The 19,357-nt window shown below is 39.0% G+C and overlaps 4 protein-coding genes and 2 non-coding genes across 11 annotated transcripts; 3 read left to right on the top strand and 3 right to left on the bottom strand.

Annotated features, from left to right (window-relative positions):
• The first annotated feature begins 26 nt into the window (after positions 1-26).
• Positions 27-4,094, top strand: LOC140770360 (large ribosomal subunit protein uL14). Of its 2 annotated transcripts, none has more exons than XM_073111526.1 (4): positions 27-120; positions 2,684-2,968; positions 3,532-3,573; positions 3,808-4,094. In XM_073111526.1, exons 1-4 carry the CDS (start codon positions 117-119, stop codon positions 3,888-3,890), a joined length of 414 nt encoding a protein of 137 aa, XP_072967627.1. In that variant the 5' UTR covers positions 27-116; the 3' UTR covers positions 3,891-4,094. The 2 variants fall into 2 exon arrangements, with proteins under 2 accessions (XP_072967627.1, XP_072967618.1); XM_073111517.1 differs by lacking the exon at positions 27-120 and adding an exon at positions 2,066-2,216.
• Positions 3,118-3,251, top strand: LOC140777806 (small nucleolar RNA snoR137). The gene has a single exon (XR_012107097.1). It is a non-coding gene; the product is annotated as a small nucleolar RNA snoR137 (small nucleolar RNA).
• Positions 3,885-10,169, bottom strand: LOC140770333 (probable inactive histone-lysine N-methyltransferase SUVR2). Of its 5 annotated transcripts, XR_012106013.1 has the most exons (11): positions 9,951-10,168; positions 9,629-9,831; positions 9,521-9,553; positions 8,810-9,443; positions 7,486-8,666; positions 6,804-7,069; positions 6,423-6,489; positions 6,269-6,319; positions 5,378-5,471; positions 4,661-4,781; positions 3,885-4,474 (listed from the first exon to the last, which is right to left on the bottom strand). XR_012106013.1 is itself a non-coding variant. In XM_073111486.1 (10 exons), the coding sequence occupies exons 2-10, from the start codon at positions 9,803-9,805 to the stop codon at positions 4,750-4,752; spliced, it is 2,535 nt and encodes an 844-aa protein (XP_072967587.1). In that variant the 5' UTR covers positions 9,806-9,831; positions 9,951-10,168; the 3' UTR covers positions 4,482-4,749. The 5 variants fall into 5 exon arrangements, 2 of the variants coding, with proteins under 2 accessions (XP_072967587.1, XP_072967599.1); XR_012106015.1 differs by lacking the exon at positions 3,885-4,474 and having other exon boundaries at positions 4,482-4,781; positions 6,423-6,497; positions 9,951-10,169; XM_073111486.1 differs by lacking the exon at positions 3,885-4,474 and having other exon boundaries at positions 4,482-4,781.
• Positions 10,170-10,404: 235 nt separating this feature from the next.
• TRNAT-CGU (transfer RNA threonine (anticodon CGU)) lies at positions 10,405-10,476 on the bottom strand. Its single transcript has one exon. It is a non-coding gene; the product is annotated as a tRNA-Thr (tRNA).
• A 111-nt stretch (positions 10,477-10,587) lies between these two features.
• LOC140771488 (large ribosomal subunit protein eL37x-like) lies at positions 10,588-12,229 on the top strand. The gene is made up of 4 exons (XM_073113070.1): positions 10,588-10,681; positions 10,773-10,908; positions 11,706-11,807; positions 12,014-12,229. Exons 1-4 carry the CDS (start codon positions 10,679-10,681, stop codon positions 12,061-12,063), a joined length of 291 nt encoding a protein of 96 aa, XP_072969171.1. The 5' UTR covers positions 10,588-10,678; the 3' UTR covers positions 12,064-12,229.
• Positions 12,230-13,394: 1,165 nt separating this feature from the next.
• On the bottom strand, positions 13,395-17,785 carry LOC140774339 (nuclear transport factor 2-like). Its single transcript, XM_073117304.1, has 9 exons — positions 17,313-17,785; positions 17,092-17,226; positions 15,753-16,053; positions 15,202-15,464; positions 14,883-15,042; positions 14,669-14,790; positions 14,517-14,582; positions 14,259-14,337; positions 13,395-13,782 (listed from the first exon to the last, which is right to left on the bottom strand). The coding sequence occupies exons 1-9, from the start codon at positions 17,349-17,351 to the stop codon at positions 13,616-13,618; spliced, it is 1,332 nt and encodes a 443-aa protein (XP_072973405.1). The 5' UTR covers positions 17,352-17,785; the 3' UTR covers positions 13,395-13,615.
• Positions 17,786-19,357: the final 1,572 nt, after the last annotated feature.

The raw sequence follows: 19,357 nt of genomic DNA, 5'->3' as shown, positions 1-19,357 counted from the left end.
ATCGCAAGAGCGATCGGAAGTTTCCGAGCAGGCGACGATGCGCCGCCGCCAGTCGGGGTAGTCGCCGTTCGCCGACGAGGTGCTGACGTGGCTTATGTGATATTTAGAAAACGTAGATGAGTAAGTATAAAGCTCGTTAAATTTGTTCCTCTTTTCTATAAGTTAAAGTTGGGTGGGGACTGGGGTGGGGGGGGGGGGGGGGGGTAACGTTTAATTCGTGCCGCGCTCGGCGGCGAGATCATTATCGTCGCAGACTTCAAGGGAAAGCCCATACATCTAGCTAAGGGCAAGCTCGGCGACGAGTTCTGGCTCACCACAGGCAAAGAAGCCCAATAACTTGGTAATGGGCTGACCATGTCAACCTTCCTTTGACTGTTTTCAATTCGGCGCCTGAATTTTAATAAATTACCAAAAGACAACCTGAACCGCTGTTGTTAGGGGTGGCAATCGGGTCGGGTCAGATTCGGGTCGGGTCAACATCTCCCTAACACGAACACGACTCGATTATTAAACGGGTTGTATTTAGTAAACACGAACACGACCCGTTTATTAAACGGGTAACACGACAACCCGTGTAACCCGTTTATTAAATGGGTCGGGTTAAAACAGCACAACCCGTGTAACCCGTTTAAAAAATGGGTCGTATTAACACGACCCGAATAATACAATAATATTTAATTATTTACTATTTAACCCCATATAAAAATTAATATTTACTAATTTACACTATATAAATAATACATTATACAATAATATCTTTTCAACTCAAAATTTATACAACATAAAAATAATAATTATAAGTATTAAGCCATTAACCCTGCATTCAAACAGAATTTATTATACAATTGACTGGGCTAACACAAATAGAATCTTTTATACAATAAACTCTCAGTTATACAAGCCATTAACCCACAAATCCTAACACAAATCCTTAATTACAACTATAAGTCGGTAACAAATCCAACTCCTCAATGATAGAGATCGGAGACTGACGGCGATGGCGTGGTAGATCGATCGACCGACAGCGACGACGATGGGGCGGGCAGGCAGGCGTGCAAGAAGGATGGCGATCCGTCGGAGATCTAAGGAGAGAAGGGTGGCGGTGGAGGCGAGGCCTCGAGAGGGAGGATCAGAGAAGATCGAGCCTTTAGATTTTCGTCGGAAGTCTGAGGAGAGGCAAGGCTGCAAGAGAGTGGGAGGCCCGTCGGAGATGAGGAGAGAAGGCTGCGGTGGCGACGAGAGCTTACCATTGGCGGCGGTGGAGGTGAGAGGGAGGAGGGGAAGAGATGATGAGATTTCGAAGAAGAAGGGATCTAATGGAAGAAGACCATTAAGCTAATCTAATGGAAGCAAGAGCTTACCGTTGTCTCCACTCTCCACCACTGCCGCGGTCATCATTGCCCTCTCGGTCGGTGCACCATTAAGCCGATCTAATGGAAGAAGACGACGAGGAGACGGCTGCGAGCATGGGTAAGGGCCAAGGGGCGACGACTGCGAGCATGGGTAAGGGCCAAGGGGCGACGGTTACGGGCATGGGTAAGGGCCAAGGGGCGATGGTTGCGGGCATGGGTAAAGGCCGAGGTGCGACGGCTGCGGGATCGGGATTTGGCCGATTTGGGGACTCACTCAACTAGTGTTGAGTATTAGGGTTAGGGTTAAAAACTTATATATATATATAGCGGGTTTGCGGGTCGACCCGACCCGACCCGACCCGACCCGACCCGTTTACTTAAACAGGTTAAACGGGTCAAGCGGGTCAGTGGTATAAACCCGAACACGACCTGATTAATAATCGGGTTAGGCGGGTTGACCCGTTTATGACCCGAACCCGATTAGACTAAACCCAAACCCAATTAACAGTCGGGTTGTCGTGTCGGGTTATCGGGTCGGGTCAATTTTTGCCACCCCTAGCTGTTGTCGCCGGATTTTTAGAGAAAACTCCCCATTAAGGTGTTTTATGTGATTAATAAAACAATAAAGGGTTGAATTAAAAATAATGCGAAGACGGGGTGTGACCAGAAATAAATAAATACATAATGTGGGGTCTGAAATGCAAAACCGTAACAAGGTTCGAGGGTGTAATGGTAATTTGCCTCATCGACACAGAACGAAAACCCTAGAATTCGCCTCGTATAAAATTGGTACCTCTCGCCCTTCGCTTCCAACTCCGGCGTGGCGTCGTACACTCCACTTTCTCTCCAAGATGTCGAAGCGAGGTAAAGTGGTTCTCGACCCCCTTGTTCATAGTTTTGGGGATTAATCTCATAGAACTGTGTTTTAGTCATGGGCTTAGTTCTCTTCATCTCATCACTGTTACCGTGTTACGTACTAGATCTCATGCTTACTTCAATGAGATCCGATGCACTGAGATAGAAGCCTCCTCCAAGATTGGATCTTTGTCGATGCTTCCTATATTGCTGTTGAAATTTAGGGTTTAGGGTTTAGGATGGAAGGAGTGATCTAATTTTTGATGTTCTCTCCGTGATCTGTGATGCATTCCATGGAAATAGAAAGTATAGTTTCTGAATAGTATATTTTGGTCATATATTGCTTGTCAGATTAAAGATTGCTTTCTTTTGTAGATAAATTATGTTGTAAGTTTATTTAGGTGTAGTATATGCTTTTGGTTGTTTGCTATGTGCTTAGGTCCATGGATATGGTTTATTTGGTTCATGTTATGTAGGGCGCGGAGGTAGCGCCGGAAATAAGTTCCGGATGTCGCTGGGTCTGCCGGTGGCAGCGACAGTGAATTGTGCCGACAACACTGGCGCAAAGAATCTCTACATCATCTCAGTGAAGGGAATTAAGGGCCGTCTCAATCGGCTCCCCTCGGCCTGTGTCGGAGACATGGTGATGGCTACAGTCAAGAAGGGAAAGCCTGACCTCAGGAAGAAGGTCATGCCTGCCGTCATCGTCAGGCAGCGCAAGCCTTGGCGCCGAAAGGATGGTGTATACATGTACTTTGAAGGTATTGTGTTCTTTTTTATGATAGCATGTTTCTGATAGTTGTGATAAATACAATCCCTTTTAGATTATTAAGCTGTTTCCTCGTTGAACCATTTCGTTTGTATTTATTACCAATTTATAATCGGCAATGCTTATTGAGAGCTATTTAGAGTTGCTTCGACACTTGCAAAGAGTGGCCTCTGTTTGGTCATTTCTCAGTGAGAAGCATAAATGAATTCAACCAGTATTAAACAGCATGATGTTTTCTTAATTTTGCATCATGTTACCTGTCTCCTGGTACATTTTATGACCAAATCATCTTATTTTTTGCTGGACAAAGAAGCATTTTGAATAGTATTGATGAAGTTTATGCATATTGTCACTTGTGCAGCAGCATGTAAGGAATATTATGTTCCCCGTCATTTGCTTTTTGTTTACAAAATAATTGAAAGCATAATCCGTTTGATGTTTTTCTATGCTTTATCTTGTCATGTTTTACTTTGTTTGACACACTATAATTTTCTAATATTATTAGCTTTATGCAAATTTGTTTCTAATCTTGCTATTTATATGCCAATTTTGTAGATAATGCTGGAGTTATTGTTAACCCCAAGGGAGAAATGAAGGGTACGTGAAATTGATTCCCTCGACATTTGATTTTTGAATGCAAACATAATTCGTTAGCTATAACATTGAACTTATGATTGCTGTGATCATGTTTGTTCATTTTAGCTGGGTTAATGGATATAGTTGAGTTTTATTACAAACTTGACTTAATTAGTTTAGTATGGAGTGATTTTAAAAAATGAATATGAAGTCCGAATCCAGTTTTAGTGATTGTGGTGTTGTGGTTCTCTGCAGGGTCTGCTATCACAGGACCTATCGGAAAGGAGTGTGCTGATCTGTGGCCTAGAATTGCTAGCGCTGCCAATGCCATCGTGTAATGGTGCTGTTAGCTGCATTTCTGCAAGGAAATTTGAGTGTTTTAGTAGTGTTTGGACAAAGAAGGAAGATTGGCTTTACCTTCTAATTTTGTTTTGAATTTTGGAATCATTCTACTTGCTGGATTTTAGTGTCTTCAGGTTAAATTTTATCAGTTGCCTACCTTATTATATAAGATGTGATGGCCGACGCCTGTCTTTGCATTATAGGTTGCGTTTTTATCGTATTCTTATGCTGATGGCATTCCAGAATGGCCAGTTTTTCGCGTAGCTGCGTAAACATTGTGAGGGATTCATTTCGGACTGTTGAATTCTGATGGGATTTTTACGTAATAACCATTAATAAACTCTTTCGAGTATCGTTTAAATGTTATCCAGTAATACTACAAGAGAACCTGTATCAATATCAAGTCTCAAGAGCAGTGAGACTGAATGCTTATTTATCTTTGGTGATATAGCTAGTACCTGTAACTCTAGCATACATTGAGTGGAACCTAATTGCATTCAACTTCTTCACAGAAATGTAGATGTACGATCTTACATTGTAACATGTTACATGTTCTTCATATTTGTAGATATCTGCAAAACTGCAAATAAGTTTGGTCAATTTTCTATCTATATAAATTAGTGCTTCGCTATTCAACCATCTATTACAGAACTCCACAACTCATTTGTAGCAGTTCCATGACCTTAACTACCGTACCTAGAGTTACAGGAGTTGAAAACATCTATAGAATACACCTCGGTCAAGCAAAATGAGATTAAGATTTTACCATGTATCAGTACATGCCTTCAAAAATAAGCAATTCGTAGCTCTGCTCCCAAAAATAACCCTTGACATCTTTGGTGAGTGCCTCTTCGCTCATTTCAAGACTAATGCCTTGCGTCTACTGTCTGTAAATGAAGAAAATATCATATTAGTTTTGGCAGTGAGGATGTTACGAAAACTAGATTGAAAACAGGACAAATAAATCTAATAGTTACGCATAGCATAAGAGCCTTTGAGATATGCACGGCATTTCTTCTGTTGAAGTTAGCAATATATGTGCTGATGGGAAGCACACAAATGAAAAGGAAAGTTGCCTTAACATCGAAAAGAAAGTCAAATTTTTGAAGCTGTCTCCCTATCTTTGGGTACAACGAACATTTACCCCCATCATGGGGGTATTTTATAAGCATTTCTCTATGGATTGAGGGTCGATATTAGAAATTTAGTGACCAAGTAGAGGTATGGTGCTACGGCAATTGTATGCCGGAGCTTGCATGCTGGTGGATGTGCTGGAACTCATCTACATGCAAGTTTCATATGCAAATGACATGTGAAGATAATGCGCTGGAGGAAAAGAAAAGAAAAATGACCAACTTACTTCAGGCATACTGAAGGAGCGATGAAATTGCTAATAAATAATGTCATAACTCTGACATTCTAAGAAACTTCTCAAAATAGTTACAGCTTGATGTTTGAGATTAAAAGAATTAGGAGAGCATACTTGTACGTTTCAGATCTCGGCAATATCTGCTTCCACATCTACATCGGAATGCTTTGATAGGATGATCATGATCATCAAAATCAATTCCGTAATCCTGCAAACAAACCATATGAGGGATATCAAGAAACAACACGCTATCTTGATTACTTGAAATTATCAGCTTTCAGCAAGAGATAGAATTTAAATCCTAAATGCTACGAACATGTTCCAATTAAGCTCCAGGTAATACTGAGCTTACCTTAACTTGAGCCCAAGATGTAGGCACTATCTTTAAGCTTAGGAGTTGGCAGGAATAAATGTCAGCTGGTACCATAGAAGAATAGGAAAGCTTACTTGACAAACCTAACAGTATCAGAGAACAGCATCTTTTGCACTTCCTATATTCACTTCACTTTCTCTCAAGTTCCAAAAAGGTTTAGTCTATGCTCACTCATCAATGAAAATAGAGGTTGTTTTGACTATCATGAAGTCTGTTCCTTATCAGCATGTTATAGACAAGCAGCAAACAAGGTTGGTGTAGGTCAGATCAAGACATAACACGATTATTGATAGATGAATAACTGAGCTTTCCCTCTCGCCAATAATAGTAATAACCAGTTGGGTCTTCTCCCAACTTTTTGCATTTTAGTTTAAGCATGCATCTTAGATTCAACAGATCTTCATCTGGTAAATGTGTATGCATACAATGATGGCCAGACGGTTAGGTAGAAAGACAAATAGACTGTGAATCAATATATCAGTACAATTATTGGAATTCCATCCGAGACCAAAAATAAAACTACAATGAATCGTAATTTTAAATAACAAATAAGTTAGAATTAAATAAATAAAACATATTTGCAGTATTGGATAAAAGTTAAATTTCCTAGACAAGTATGTGATGCGGCTTACCCATGTTAGCTCCTCGAATGCTTCTACTTTTCTTGTTGTGAAAAAAGCAAGCTGCATGATACAAACAATATGAAGCCTCAAGACCATTAACTTGCTGGTGCTAATTTGAATATAAAAGACTACAAATTTGGAGGCAGCAGCTTAGGTCACGTACATGATAATAGTGATGATCTGGTGTCTCCACTTCAACTGGAATTTCAACCAAATTTGCATCATAACACCTAAAGCACTTGAATGATCAAGATCATGAGAGAAACTGTGGATGATTTAAGTCCAAACTCTTCTTTTTTTGTCAGTCAACAGAAAATTCATATACCAAAATTCAGTTGATTTGCAAGAACTAGGAATATATAGATCAGTTACAGCAGCATATTTTGCACTCTCTATATTCACTTCAACTTTCTCTCAAATTCCAAAAATCGCAATCATTTTGAAGCAGCAGGTTTTGCCTACCTATATCAAGTTTTTCTTTATTATATTGCTGTAACTTCTTTCCAGGAGATGGCAAACAACACATTAAGGAATGAATGCATACCTGTGGTTAACAAACCTTGCAACATTTCCATAAAATGTTGCATCCAAGCAAAGGGCTTCTTCATCCTTCAAAACACCTTCTGAGCCCCAATCAGCATCCAGAAGCACAGGGTATGTGTGCTTTGCATTACCTGTGCTCTGCACTGTCCGGTAATAAAGTTCCATGTTCGTTAACACCTCACCAACATACTCACATACAAAAGCACCCCTAGGCAATTCATCAAGTGTCTGTAGTCCCCAGCCCTTTCCTTCAGATGTAAAGAACACCTGAAAGGTAAAAAAATTACATGGGTGCAATTTATTATATATGGAGACTGAAGAAAGTCGAAATTATGAAATTCGCTTATATACAGATCCAAGTTTAAAGCAAAACCTACTTTATCCAAACCTTGTCTCAAAATAGGGGCCAGTTGGAGAACAACTCATGACAGAAGATTCAAGGAAATAAAATACATTTACAATTTGATACTTAATATGATGTCAACCCTCTAGAAAGTGGTGCCAAACATCCTGTTAAAATTAGAACTAGGCAAGAGAGGGTCTTACCATCTTTCCAATTAGATTAGTTGGCAGGTACATTGTGTACCTTTCTTCCATTAGAGGAAAGTGAAATAGAAGAAAGCCAAAATCATATTCAAAGAATTATAACATAAAAATTCAGTCAAGTTTTGAAGAAACCTTACCTGCAAATTGCATGTGATACCTCGTTGCACAACACGATTGCCACACTGCTTGTTGCACCCACACTTGCTCCAGCATTCCTTGATAAACCTTCTGACTAAATGCCCCTTACAGGATTCAGGCGTAGCCTCATTTTTGGACCTTTCAAGAGGACAATCTTTACAATAAATATGATGATGATTTTGAGGATCACGGTTCATTGAGATACATTCCTCAAGGAACTCCATCTTAACCACACCATCTGGTGTGTATGCATATTCCCCTCCAGTTTCTCGTGCGCAAGCACAAGGTATTGGTGCAGACAAGCAGTCACCAAAACAATCAGAGCAGCAATCTTCATCACCGATCCGAGCAAGAGAGAAGTTAACATAAGCATTCTGATAAATAAGGTTTTGTGGTATATAGTTAAAAGAAGATGGATACTTTTCACTGTTTACTTCATTTACAACTGAAATTCGCAATCTTTCTTCCCCTTTAGATATGTCATTTACATCATGATTGGGTCTTACATCGCCAAGCGCAAGATGATGTGGTTGGACAACTATTGCGCCCTCTGGCCTATTTTCTGAGGCTCCAATAAGTGGAGGTTCCTTCGTGTTCTTGCCTCTTTGGTTTCCACCATTTCCATCATTATTGGCTAACGTCCCTGAACATTTTGGATCTGCAATATTGGAAACACCACTTGGAGTCATGCCCATGCTACCAGTGATATTGTGTACACCAGATCTTATTAGATAATCCACTGCAGAATCTACCTTTACAGAATTCTCCTGATTATTTGTGGTTGTTTCATTACTGAGGTCCAAAACACACTGGCAGATTTCATTCATGAGGTTGCCAAGAGAAAAGTCAGGTTGCAGAATCCTGTATGACCTGAGGCATCGATCCTCTACCATCCTATAGACAGCTTCTAAGCTCGGCATTTGAAAATTAGAGCGACCTGTATTACAAGTTAATGAAATTTTGACCTCTCCATTAGCAGAGGAGGCTATATCAACATTAGTAGAAGATGGTTCTTGCACGTTCACTAATTCAGCTTTATTCCTAGTCTGGCAAGAGGTGATAGGAAACTCTTCTCCACCCTCACTATTCCCATGCTGATCTATTGTTGTTTTCGTAACATTTGTTGGCAAAGTAGGAATGTTCCTTGGAGAATCATCTTGGATTCCCTGACCTTGATCATCTACAGAACATCATATCAATTCAGTTAGATCAGATATAAAAATTAACAGAAAACAATTATAAGAAGATAAATGAAGGGTGAAGAAGTTGAGTAATCTAGCATAATAATGATGTGATGAGAACACATCATGAGAAACTGACTACCTCTGCTTCGGGAAGGAGTTGAGTGAGGAGGACAGATGAACGCAAGAGGAGCCTCATCATTTGGAAAGTCCCTATTCAATGGCTCAAGCACTGTTCTTACTGAACCAGTATGACTGCCAGATGCATCAATCATTTGTCGAATCTCTATCCCTGGTTCAGCCTTTGGCTCTTTCAGACAGATGGCATTTACCAATTTCCCATTCCCTAAATCTTTCTCTCCTCCAGACACCACAAGTGAAGTTGTCTGAGCTTGTAGGCTGGCTTGACGTGCGCGAGCTAAAGCTCTAGTTTCCCGCCGACTTGTTTCAGGTGAAACTGTCCCAGTTCTTCCAGATGTATGAGATGGCTGAGGTGACATTTGCATAATTGCTTGCTCTTCTTGCCAAGGTTGAGGTGGTTCAATAGATTTGCCTCTAAGAGCCCTCCGGGGTGAATGCACCTCTGCTTCTCTGTGTTGAATGTGCTCTTCGCCTGGTTCAAGCTTTGGCCTCTTCAATGGAGTCTCATCAGGCAAATCAGGGCTACACATTGAAGGCGAAGGATCTTGATCCTCTTGCCTAATCCTTACTCTTGTTCTGAGAGGCTCTTGCTCATCATCGACCGCAACTTCCTTCTTCTTACCATCCATATCCTGCTACATTTAACCAAACGTTTAACACTCCATATGGAGATAAGGAAAGAAGTAAGACTCAAAGAAAACGCACTACATACATCATCAACCATCTTGTCCTGGGCACCGTTCTCCTGAAAAGGATAACATGTTTAGCAACCATATCCACTATTTATACCAAGTCAAGATTTTGGTAGCCATAACTTCACCTGCATGTCAAGTATGGCATCCGCGAGAACTCGATAGTTCTCGTCTTCGATGAGTTCCCACTTGTTACCATACAAACTAAGTAGGTTCTTCAGAACAGGAGTTGCAACTTTCTTGGAGAACCCAAGAGACTTCATGGCGTTCAACGCCGCCCGTGCTCTTTCAGTTTTCGACGCCATTTTCAAATGCCCAGGGGTCAATCCAACTAAGTAGATCAAAACGTATGGAGAGTATCACATTTCTGTTAGAAATGAGAGAGATTGCAACCAAATGCAGGTAGAAATAGCTCATTCAAAGCAAGACTTCTTCGATCAGTTAAAGTACCTGGAGCATTCAACAGCTCGAGAAAACCCTAGAGCAAGGTTGGAACCATCTCAAGTGCTTCGATCAAAGGGCAAACTCAGAATCCGGATGCTATTGGGAGCACGGTATAAGGTTAGGGTTTCGAAGAAGAGGAATGGCCAACCATTAACATCTCTCTCTTCTCTCGAACTGTTTGGTTTAATGTCTCAATGACAACCTACACTAGACCGTGTCCTTGGTCTTAGAACGGAGGGAAAGGTATAAAATAATGGGGAGGATCGATTCTGTTATTCCGCGGACTCGGTTTAACTTATGGTGTTATTGCAGCGGAATGAAGCATAAATTTGCGGCAGCACCTGAGCATCTGTAGACCACTTTTGAGTTATGATTAGTCTACGTGCAATTTATCTATTTTTATGGCTAAGTAGGTAAAGAACCAAAAAACTATAAAAATAATAAAAATTAAAATAATTGTAGCTCCCAGCGAGGATCGAACTCGCGACCTTTCGCTTACGAAGCGAACGCACTACCACTATGCTATGGAAGCTTGAATGCCAGTTTGCCAAACTTAAATCTATACGTACAATAAAATATCACCATTATTGCAATTTTAGAGGGTATTCACGTAATTTGCTAAGTCGACCGAAATAAGTGGCTATAAAAGCCCTCCTCTTCGTTTTAGGGTTTTGATCTCTCAGTAGGACGCCGCTTACCGATCTCGGGGGAAAGAGAGACGAGAACGCTTCGAAATGGTAAGCAAATGCGCGAACTCTAACCCTAATTCCTCCTCCATCATCTTCTTTCTAACCTAATCCTAACCCCAAAGGCTGTTTCTCATGGCAGGGTAAGGGCACAGGTAGCTTCGGGAAGCGGAGGAACAAGACCCACACACTCTGCGTGAGGTGTGGCCGCAGGAGCTTCCACCTCCAGAAGAGCACCTGCTCCTCCTGCGGTTATCCCTCTGCTCGCATTCGCAAGTGTAAGCCTCTTATCGACCTTCTCATCCTTATTATTCCGTAGTTGGATTCTTGGTCTGCTTAATATTGCAGTCGCTATTCTTCTCCTGTTGTAAGACGTAGGTATTTGGCTTGGTATACTTATTGCTTCTTTCTAAACAATTACGTTATTGTGTATATTGGCCTTTTCTACTAAGTTTAAACTAGATCAGTTGATTTAAACTTAGTTTTTGTCGATGCTAGGAGTCGTTCTCCAATCATATCTGATCATGTTTGTTATTAGAAAACTTACAGCGTAGGATTAAGTAATCTCATATGTAGTTTGTTTTTCTATTTACTATGTCTATTTCATTTGGCTTAAGAATTTTAACTAGTTTGTCTTTATCTTTGGTTATATGGTTGTTCCCTTCCTTGCTTAATCTGACCATATTTCCAATTCTTCTTTTTGCGAACCATTCAGTATGATCATGAGGATAATATCGTTTGATACAAGCCTCCTTAGAGGTGGGGGTGCCTATCAATCTATTTCTTAGTATCTTTCTTACCGATTCTTGTGTCGAAGCTAGTCCTATTAGTTCCCTCGTTACACTTTCTGTACCACATATGGCCGAGTTAATTCTACTCTTACTCAATACTCTTTATATTTGCTCATCTATCTAGTGCTGAACTGTCTACAGATTGTAGGTTGAAGCAAATAAGTAAAAGGTGGTATCTTCATGTGTTACAAACTGTCATTTTTGTAGAAGTCATTGTTGTATGTATGACTTTGTATTGCTTACTAGTTCTTTATAGGCCGTCATCCTGGTTAAATTTGTTACAGATAACTGGAGTGTGAAGGCTATCAGAAGGAAGACCACAGGCACTGGAAGGATGAGGTACCTTCGCCATGTACCTCGCAGATTCAAGAGCAACTTCAGAGAAGGTCTGTAATGTTCCTTTTCTTGGTAAATGTTATTGATACAGGCAGTCGTTACGAATCATTACATCAGAATTTAGTTACTCTTGAGTTCAGTTGTAATGCCTTAAATTTGTTTACCCACAAAATTTGCCTTGCATTTTTTTCCTTGGCTGCTGGAGAAATTTACCTACCTGATAAATAATCTGCAATTTTCATTTTCATTGTTTCAGGAACGGAGGCTGCTCCAAGGAAGAGAGGAGCTGCTGCTTCTACAAGTTAAAGGATAGCTATTTTAGTAGGAATCGATCTAGCTTGGACCTGGAGCACTTGTTTTGATTGTATTATCTGGATTTTAATTTGCTTGAGTTATGTTGAAGCATATTTTGGCTTTTGTCATGTTACAACTTTTAAGGCAGTACTTGAATTGATCTGAGTTTTCTATGCAACATTCCTTGTCACTCTGTTTCTATGCTTGCATTTCTTCTTCTTAATTTTTGTGCATTATATAGGGTTATTTGGCATGATGTTTCTAAAGATGATGTATTAACACATATAAAGTACAATTTTTTGATAATAAATCCTCTTATATTGTCTCCTGTATTATTCAAACTAATATACTGTATTTTGGTTTTTCTTTGGGGTCGATTAGTTTTTTGTATATAGAAATACATGTGTATTAAGAAATGTATATATATTTTTCTATATGTTGTATCTAGATAAATAAATGGCTTGTTTGTTTGCTTGATTGTATTTCATAACGATATATTTGTTTAACACATGTTTAATTAGGTATTTTATAACGAGGTATTTAGTTAACAGATGTTTAATTAGAGGATAATAGAAGAGAGAAGATCAAACATGAGTTAAGAGTTAGAATAGAGAGATGGGTTAGGATTGGGTTTGGATTGAAATGAGATAAACGGAGATTTGGGTTAAGGTTGGGTTGTGTTGGATTAAAATGAGAGAAAGATTAGTGGGGAGCCACTAGATGCAGTCTTGACATCTATTTGATTTAAATAGATGCTAAAGACAGCAGCTTGGTCTTATTAGTTTTTCAAAATGCTATTTTTCAGATTTGGTATACTAAATTAAATAATGATTTTTGGATTAGTTAATGTATTTTTTAGCACAGCATTTTAAAAAGCTCTCAACCAAATGCATTAGTTAGAACGGATATTAAAATACAGTTCTCTACCTTCAAATTTGGAGGAAAAGAAAGCTCAAACTCAATGAAAGGGGCTATAACAGCTTATCTTTTGTACTTTGGTGGAAATTTTGACAGCTATTTTACTGGGTGTTTCATGTTTGTTTAAAATTATAACTATATTTATATATGCTGTGTTTTCAATACATCTAATGGGCTTATAGTTGTTTTTTCACTTGTTCCGCTGCCTCTTATTGTCACCTAGTTATCGGTGCTACTTTTATGCACGATTTCAAAAGAAAACACTTTAATAAAATGCGATTAAAAGGAAATAAAGCCAGCGTACCATTTTCAGATAGTAGTATGCCACTATGTGAGAGAGGGATAAATAAAGGATTATAAATGAAACTTCATGATTTGCAACCCAAAAGCTGGCCTTCAAATGACAAGGGAAGAAGAAGAATGCATAAATGAAACCCACACCAAAAAGATGGCTCCACTTCCTCTTAAAATATAAGTTTTAACAATACGAGGGTAAGTTCAAATGGAAGTCTTCCAGGGACATAAAAACAACACAAGTGCTTCATAAATCTCAGTAGCTACTGCTAACTGTTCCTCACAAAAATAACACTTCGGATGCGGCTAAGGGTAATGGGTGTAGAGTCTCTGTTGGCATATCCTTGCAACTTTAATTTCCTAGTATGCCCCTTTCTTGCCGCGGAGCTCGCTGGTGAAAACCATTTCCCCTTGCCCGGCTGTTATACTCCCTGTCGGTGTCTCCCCGTCCAAAACTCCGACCACCAAAGCGGCCCCTGGGCACCTCTGACTGATATCCACCCCTTCCTCTGCCCCTTCCTGCGCACAGAGGGGAACATGAACAAATAAATCAAGATTATTGTCCTAAACATGACAGCAGATAAAGTCAAATGACAAAAGAAGAAATATCCAGTACTACTACAAGGTTGTGCTGATGCATGCTTTATTAAGTAATAAAATATTCACAATTATGCTTTTGGTTTCATATTTCATGCTTTACAAGAAAATTTAACTGATTAGTACTTGACCAACAAATTGAATAGCTTGAATCTATTCATCCTGACAAATTCATAGAAAAGATGGAAGAGAAGACCAGTCATATAGGTAAACCAAAGAGTGGTATGCTTATTAAGAATCATAGCCAAACATAAGATATGAAAAGATTTTAAAGATATTAGGATAAATAATAGAGCATTCTAACCTATCGAATAACAACTTTGTTTCCACATTTATTGATGAATTCATTCTGAAAACTCAAAGAATGTACAACTAGTAAGGCGTAATAAATAACTCACTTCCTCCTCGGTATGCTCCACTATTAGGTCTCCGCTCTTCAACATATATTTGCCACCCATTTATTTGTAATGGAGATGCCTGCATGACAAACAAGGGATAAGCAGGGAAGCAATAATATCATTATATTGATAGAACATAGAGGCACCACGAGAACATCAGTAACAAGTTGGTACTTGCACTATTTTGATGCGATCAAATACCAATTCACTATTTCAAAACCATTACATGAAGATTAAGAGCCACAAATATATAACTACCTTTAGTGCATTCTTAACTCCAATAGCATCCTCAAATTCGACGAAGGCATAGTAACCACCAGAATCCTGCACATTCATATAATGCAAAATAATGTATTAGATATTAGATTTCCTTCCAGCAGGAAGGTAAAATAAATGGACTACATCTGGACCTTGCGGCTTCTGATGGCAACACCATCAGGTCTGATTCTACCAAAGTTCTTGAACTCATTTTCCAGATCAGATTCCGAGACAGAAGAGGGTACATTTCCCACATAAACTGATTTGCTCTCAACTAAACAGAACAACAACAAATTTTCAGTACTTGATCAAAGCACAAACAAATAATCAGACTGCAGATTCTATATAAGCATTGAAGAACTTAACCATCATCTTCTAGTGCCGCAATGTCCTCCACTACCTCATATGTGGTCTTCTCAAGTCCAATCAGTACCGTGGTCTGCTGGGGTACTGACTGTGGCACTTGATATGACTCAAAAGTTGCAGGTGGCTGAGATACGGTTTGAGGTCCTTTTGCAGTCCGCAGCTGCAATATTCATATTATCAGAAACAGCACAGAAATGGAAGCAGACGAAACTGCTCAACCAACACCGCTTAATTGGGAACAAAAGCTGTTATTTTTATTTACAAACAGACATAAGTATGCATCATAGGAAATTATTTGGTTGTAAGAAGCGATAAGTACGATGGAAGCATAGGTTTGCTTTAATGGTTCTCCCACAGGTTCCCCTGCAGGTACAGGAGATGGGTCCCGTGCTGTGATTGTTAGATTAGCAAATGAAGGAACAGCCTCCTCGGCAGGAGATTCATCTATCAAGTCATCAGGTTCGGAGACATGCTGTTGCGGCTCAGGGAAATTGTACTCAGCATCTGCCTCATTTTCTTCCGCCTGCACTGGATGTGCAAGTTCTTCGGTCTGTATTTCTCCTCCATGAGAGTAATCAGAAGCTGCCAACACAATGAGTTTCTTTTTACTAATCAACATATCGACAACAAAATGAATGTTAAGGTAAATTTTTTGCAGTAGTATGATAAAGAAACATTATCGACTCTCCCCAAGTTTTCTGATGATTAATATCATTAAAAAGTATAAGCTGTATAATTAATTTCACATTAGAGAACATACATTACACTTATTCTCAGTAGCCAATTATCAAAAGATAAACATTAGAGCCATAAGAATATTTATCTTCTCTGATTAGTAATGTCAAGTTTTAACAATAGTATTGAATCTACCTGCCTCAGGAATTGTATTGGATGTACTTAAATTGTTTTCAAAACTTTCATGAGTTGGTACGGCCGGTTGATGAATTTGATCCTCATCAAGGAAGTGAAAGAAGTCACTTAGAACAAAATATCCTTTCTCCTGAGGAGCAAGGAAAAATGTCTGAAAAAATTTCCTTCTAGCATTATACTCTCTAGTCTGCAGAACACCAGAAACCATCACTAAGACGCCATCACCCCATGAACTCAGAAAATTAGCTGTTTTGATTTCAATCCGGGTAAAATTAAGGGCCATTATAAGAGAATGTATTTGCTGCAAAAGACAAAATCAAGTGTTATCATTGATGGCAAATACTTCTAAAGGAGAAAGTATATGTGAACTAATGCAAGTGAGCACAAACTGATGCAAACCAATAAATGTAAAAAGAAGTTCAAATATAAAGCTCAAATATAGTACAAAGAAATGAACAGAAAAATAACATGGTGCAGATATGCATAATACTATGGTGTACTAACCTAGTGAAAAACAGAAAAGCTCAAAATTGCACAACCTACAACTTATATATGCAACTCATTTAGGATGGTCCAAACACGATAATTTTGAAAGCAGATGAAACCAAGCGACACAATAACTTGAATATTACTGAAGTTAAGAAAATCAAAAGGCTGTCACTAAAGCTAGAAAGAATTGCATGAGTTCTCTGTGAATCGTTTAGCTGCTAAAATAACAGAATAGTTTGAGAGAAAAAAATTCATAGCTGACTCAAACTATATAGATGGAGTAGCTTAACCATTTACCTGCAGCCTTTTTGTCAAAAATTAAAATTAAAAAAAAATGAACAGTTTACGCGGAAGTAATGTATCACTTTGTGATTAGCAAGTGCCGTTGAAAATGCTTAAACTCATATTAATATAATAAAGTTGTTAAATTAAGCTAAGCACAAATACATGCACCTATCTAGGATTTTGGATGTTGCCAAATTGTTTGTGCCTTGAATACATGCAATATGATAAAGTTGAATTTTACATTCGAATTACCATAAAGACTGCTTGAAGGATGTGCTTTTTCATGCATGTATTCCTTTATTTACTGCTATTTCTTTAAGGCATAGTTTTATAATGGGTCTCTGTTACTGATTAAAAATGGCAGAACCAATTACACTAGAAATAACTATTCCAGAATTTGCACAAGAATACGTAGTGAGAAATAATAATCAGCACGCCTAAAGACATATATTACGACCAACATGATGCATATTTCTCGTTTATGCAACTCTAATTCAGGATCCCATATGAAAAAGAAAAATACTTCAGTAAGTTAACTGAGATATATGGGGTAGAAAAATTTTACCACCATCCCAGTAGCCGTCTCAGTGGCATCACCGTCAATGCGCATCATAGTGCTCGCATCATTGTAGAACTGATGCACGAGACCTGGCTGCTGCTGCAGGGTATTATAGTATTGCCCCACGAAGAAGGTCCCAACCTACACCATCGAAAGGTAAGCGATAAATCTCCAACAACAGCAAAAAAAAAAAGGTTCCTTTCATCAATATACTCATTTCGATTTACCTGAACAGCACTGACTTGACCGGGAAACATAGCCGCCATTTATGCCCTAGACGAGCATAAAGAGATGCAAATACCTAAAAGAAACACTAACCCTAGAGCTCCCCGTCGAAAGCCCTAGATCCGAACCAAAGAGAGGAACAACGCGATCGATGTATCCGAACGAGATCCACGAATCGCCACTCGGTGGATTCGATCTGGGATTCGCCACTCGAGGAAGCAAAGCGATACAGGGATGAGACAGATGGATCTCTCTTTTCTCTTTTCTTTTCTTCTTTTTTTTTTTTTTTGGTTGCCCCTCTTTTGCTCTTCTCCGCTGCTCTCCCCTCTCTCTCTCTCTCTCTCTCTCTCTCTCTCTCTCTAGAGAACAACGCGTTTTAAAAAGCGCCCGCAGCTAACATGCGCACGGGGGGAGGGGGAAGAGGGAGCAGAGAGGGCAGTCTCTCCGTACTCGCGATTCGCGGCTTAGTGGTGGCGCAACGTGGCGTGAGATATCTGATAACCCTCGTCGTCGCGTCCGAGACACCCGAGATGGTGAAATCTGCGCCGTCGATTCTAGTGGTGGTACAGGTGTCGCCTTCACTGGAGTCTGGTTATTCGGAGGATATTAGTTTTTTATAATAAAGAAAATTACACCCTATATTTTGACAATCTTACAGATAACGCCCTCTATGTTTATCATTTACGTATAGCAGCCCATGCTTGAATAATAAAAATAAGGGGCTTTATTTGTAATGTTTTCAAAGCATAGGGTGTGATTTGTAATTTTTCAGTAATAAGAAAAATTACACCGCACCCTGTCTTTATATAATTTATGATTCACAGCCTATACTGGTTCACCTTAAACTAAGTCTAATACCAGCATAATTATTCTAAATTTTTATATTTGAATATTAATATAGTGTGTAATAATTATAGGTATGTTTAATTACGATTAACACCCCTGAACTATATTCGGTTTTCACGGAGACCCTTAATTTTTATAGGTTACAATATCACTCCTAAATTTTTTAAAAATTCTAATGTAACACTTTTAGTTAATTCTAAAATAATATAAATACCCTCATAAACTCTTTAATTAAATTAAGATAAAAGGATATATATTTTATTATTAAATTTAACTCATTATAAAAAAAATAATCATCTTCATTCCCCATCCAGTATTGCCGACTTCTCCCCCTCACCATCACTAATCACTCTTTCATCGTCGCTAACCACCTCTTCACCAGCGCCAATCGTCAACATTGACTCCCCGTTGTCGGCTTGTGATAGCCAAGCATTAGTTGGCCAACTTCTTGATCAATCATTTGCGCATGTGCGCCGGCGAGGAGCCAAACAACCTTGGCAACGAGAGCGAGCAAGGCTGCACTCTTAAGCCTCGTCTTTTTTGATCGGTCGCTTGCATATGTGCACTAGCAAGGAGTTGAGCAATCTCGGCAATGGTGGCGGAGCGAGGTCGAGCTCTCCAACCTTGTCCCAACTTCCTCGAGCGTGACAACGTGGTCCCGCGTACTCCAACAAGGTGATCGACATTGATGGAGACGAATTTGTTGACTTATTAGGGGTATAATCAATCATCACGTATTTTCCATCATCGCCGTTACCTATCTCATTTTGCCCAAAAGTTTAGGGATGATATTGTAATCTAAAAAAATTTAAGAATTCTATATAAAAATCAGATATTCTTTTAGGGGTGTTAGAGTAATTAACCCTTATAGGTAATGTAAAATAATAATTTAACATACTGACTAAAATGCAGTTACTCGGTCAAAATTGTGTATAAATTATGTAATAGTTATAGCACTATAATCGTTGAATAATTGCACATGATTATTATTGGTAGATCAAGTGCAACAATTAGGGAATAATTTTCTTTTGTTATGCATGGATCCAATCTACAATATAAGAATAGGAATGATGCAAAGCAAGCGTAACGTTAGAATCCAAAGCAGAAGCGTGCCAAATAAAACCAAATATAAATCTTTATTGCATTATAAAGTTCCATTTGGCCTGGAATGAGATGAAAAGTATATGATTCCCATCGATCA

This window comes from Typha angustifolia, chromosome 2 (assembly GCF_048772165.1).
Source record: "Typha angustifolia cultivar Huaian chromosome 2, ASM4877216v1, whole genome shotgun sequence".
NCBI lineage: Eukaryota > Viridiplantae > Streptophyta > Magnoliopsida > Poales > Typhaceae > Typha > Typha angustifolia.
The sequence above is the reverse complement of the archived record's forward strand: the minus strand, read 5'-3'. Positions and strand labels throughout refer to the sequence as shown.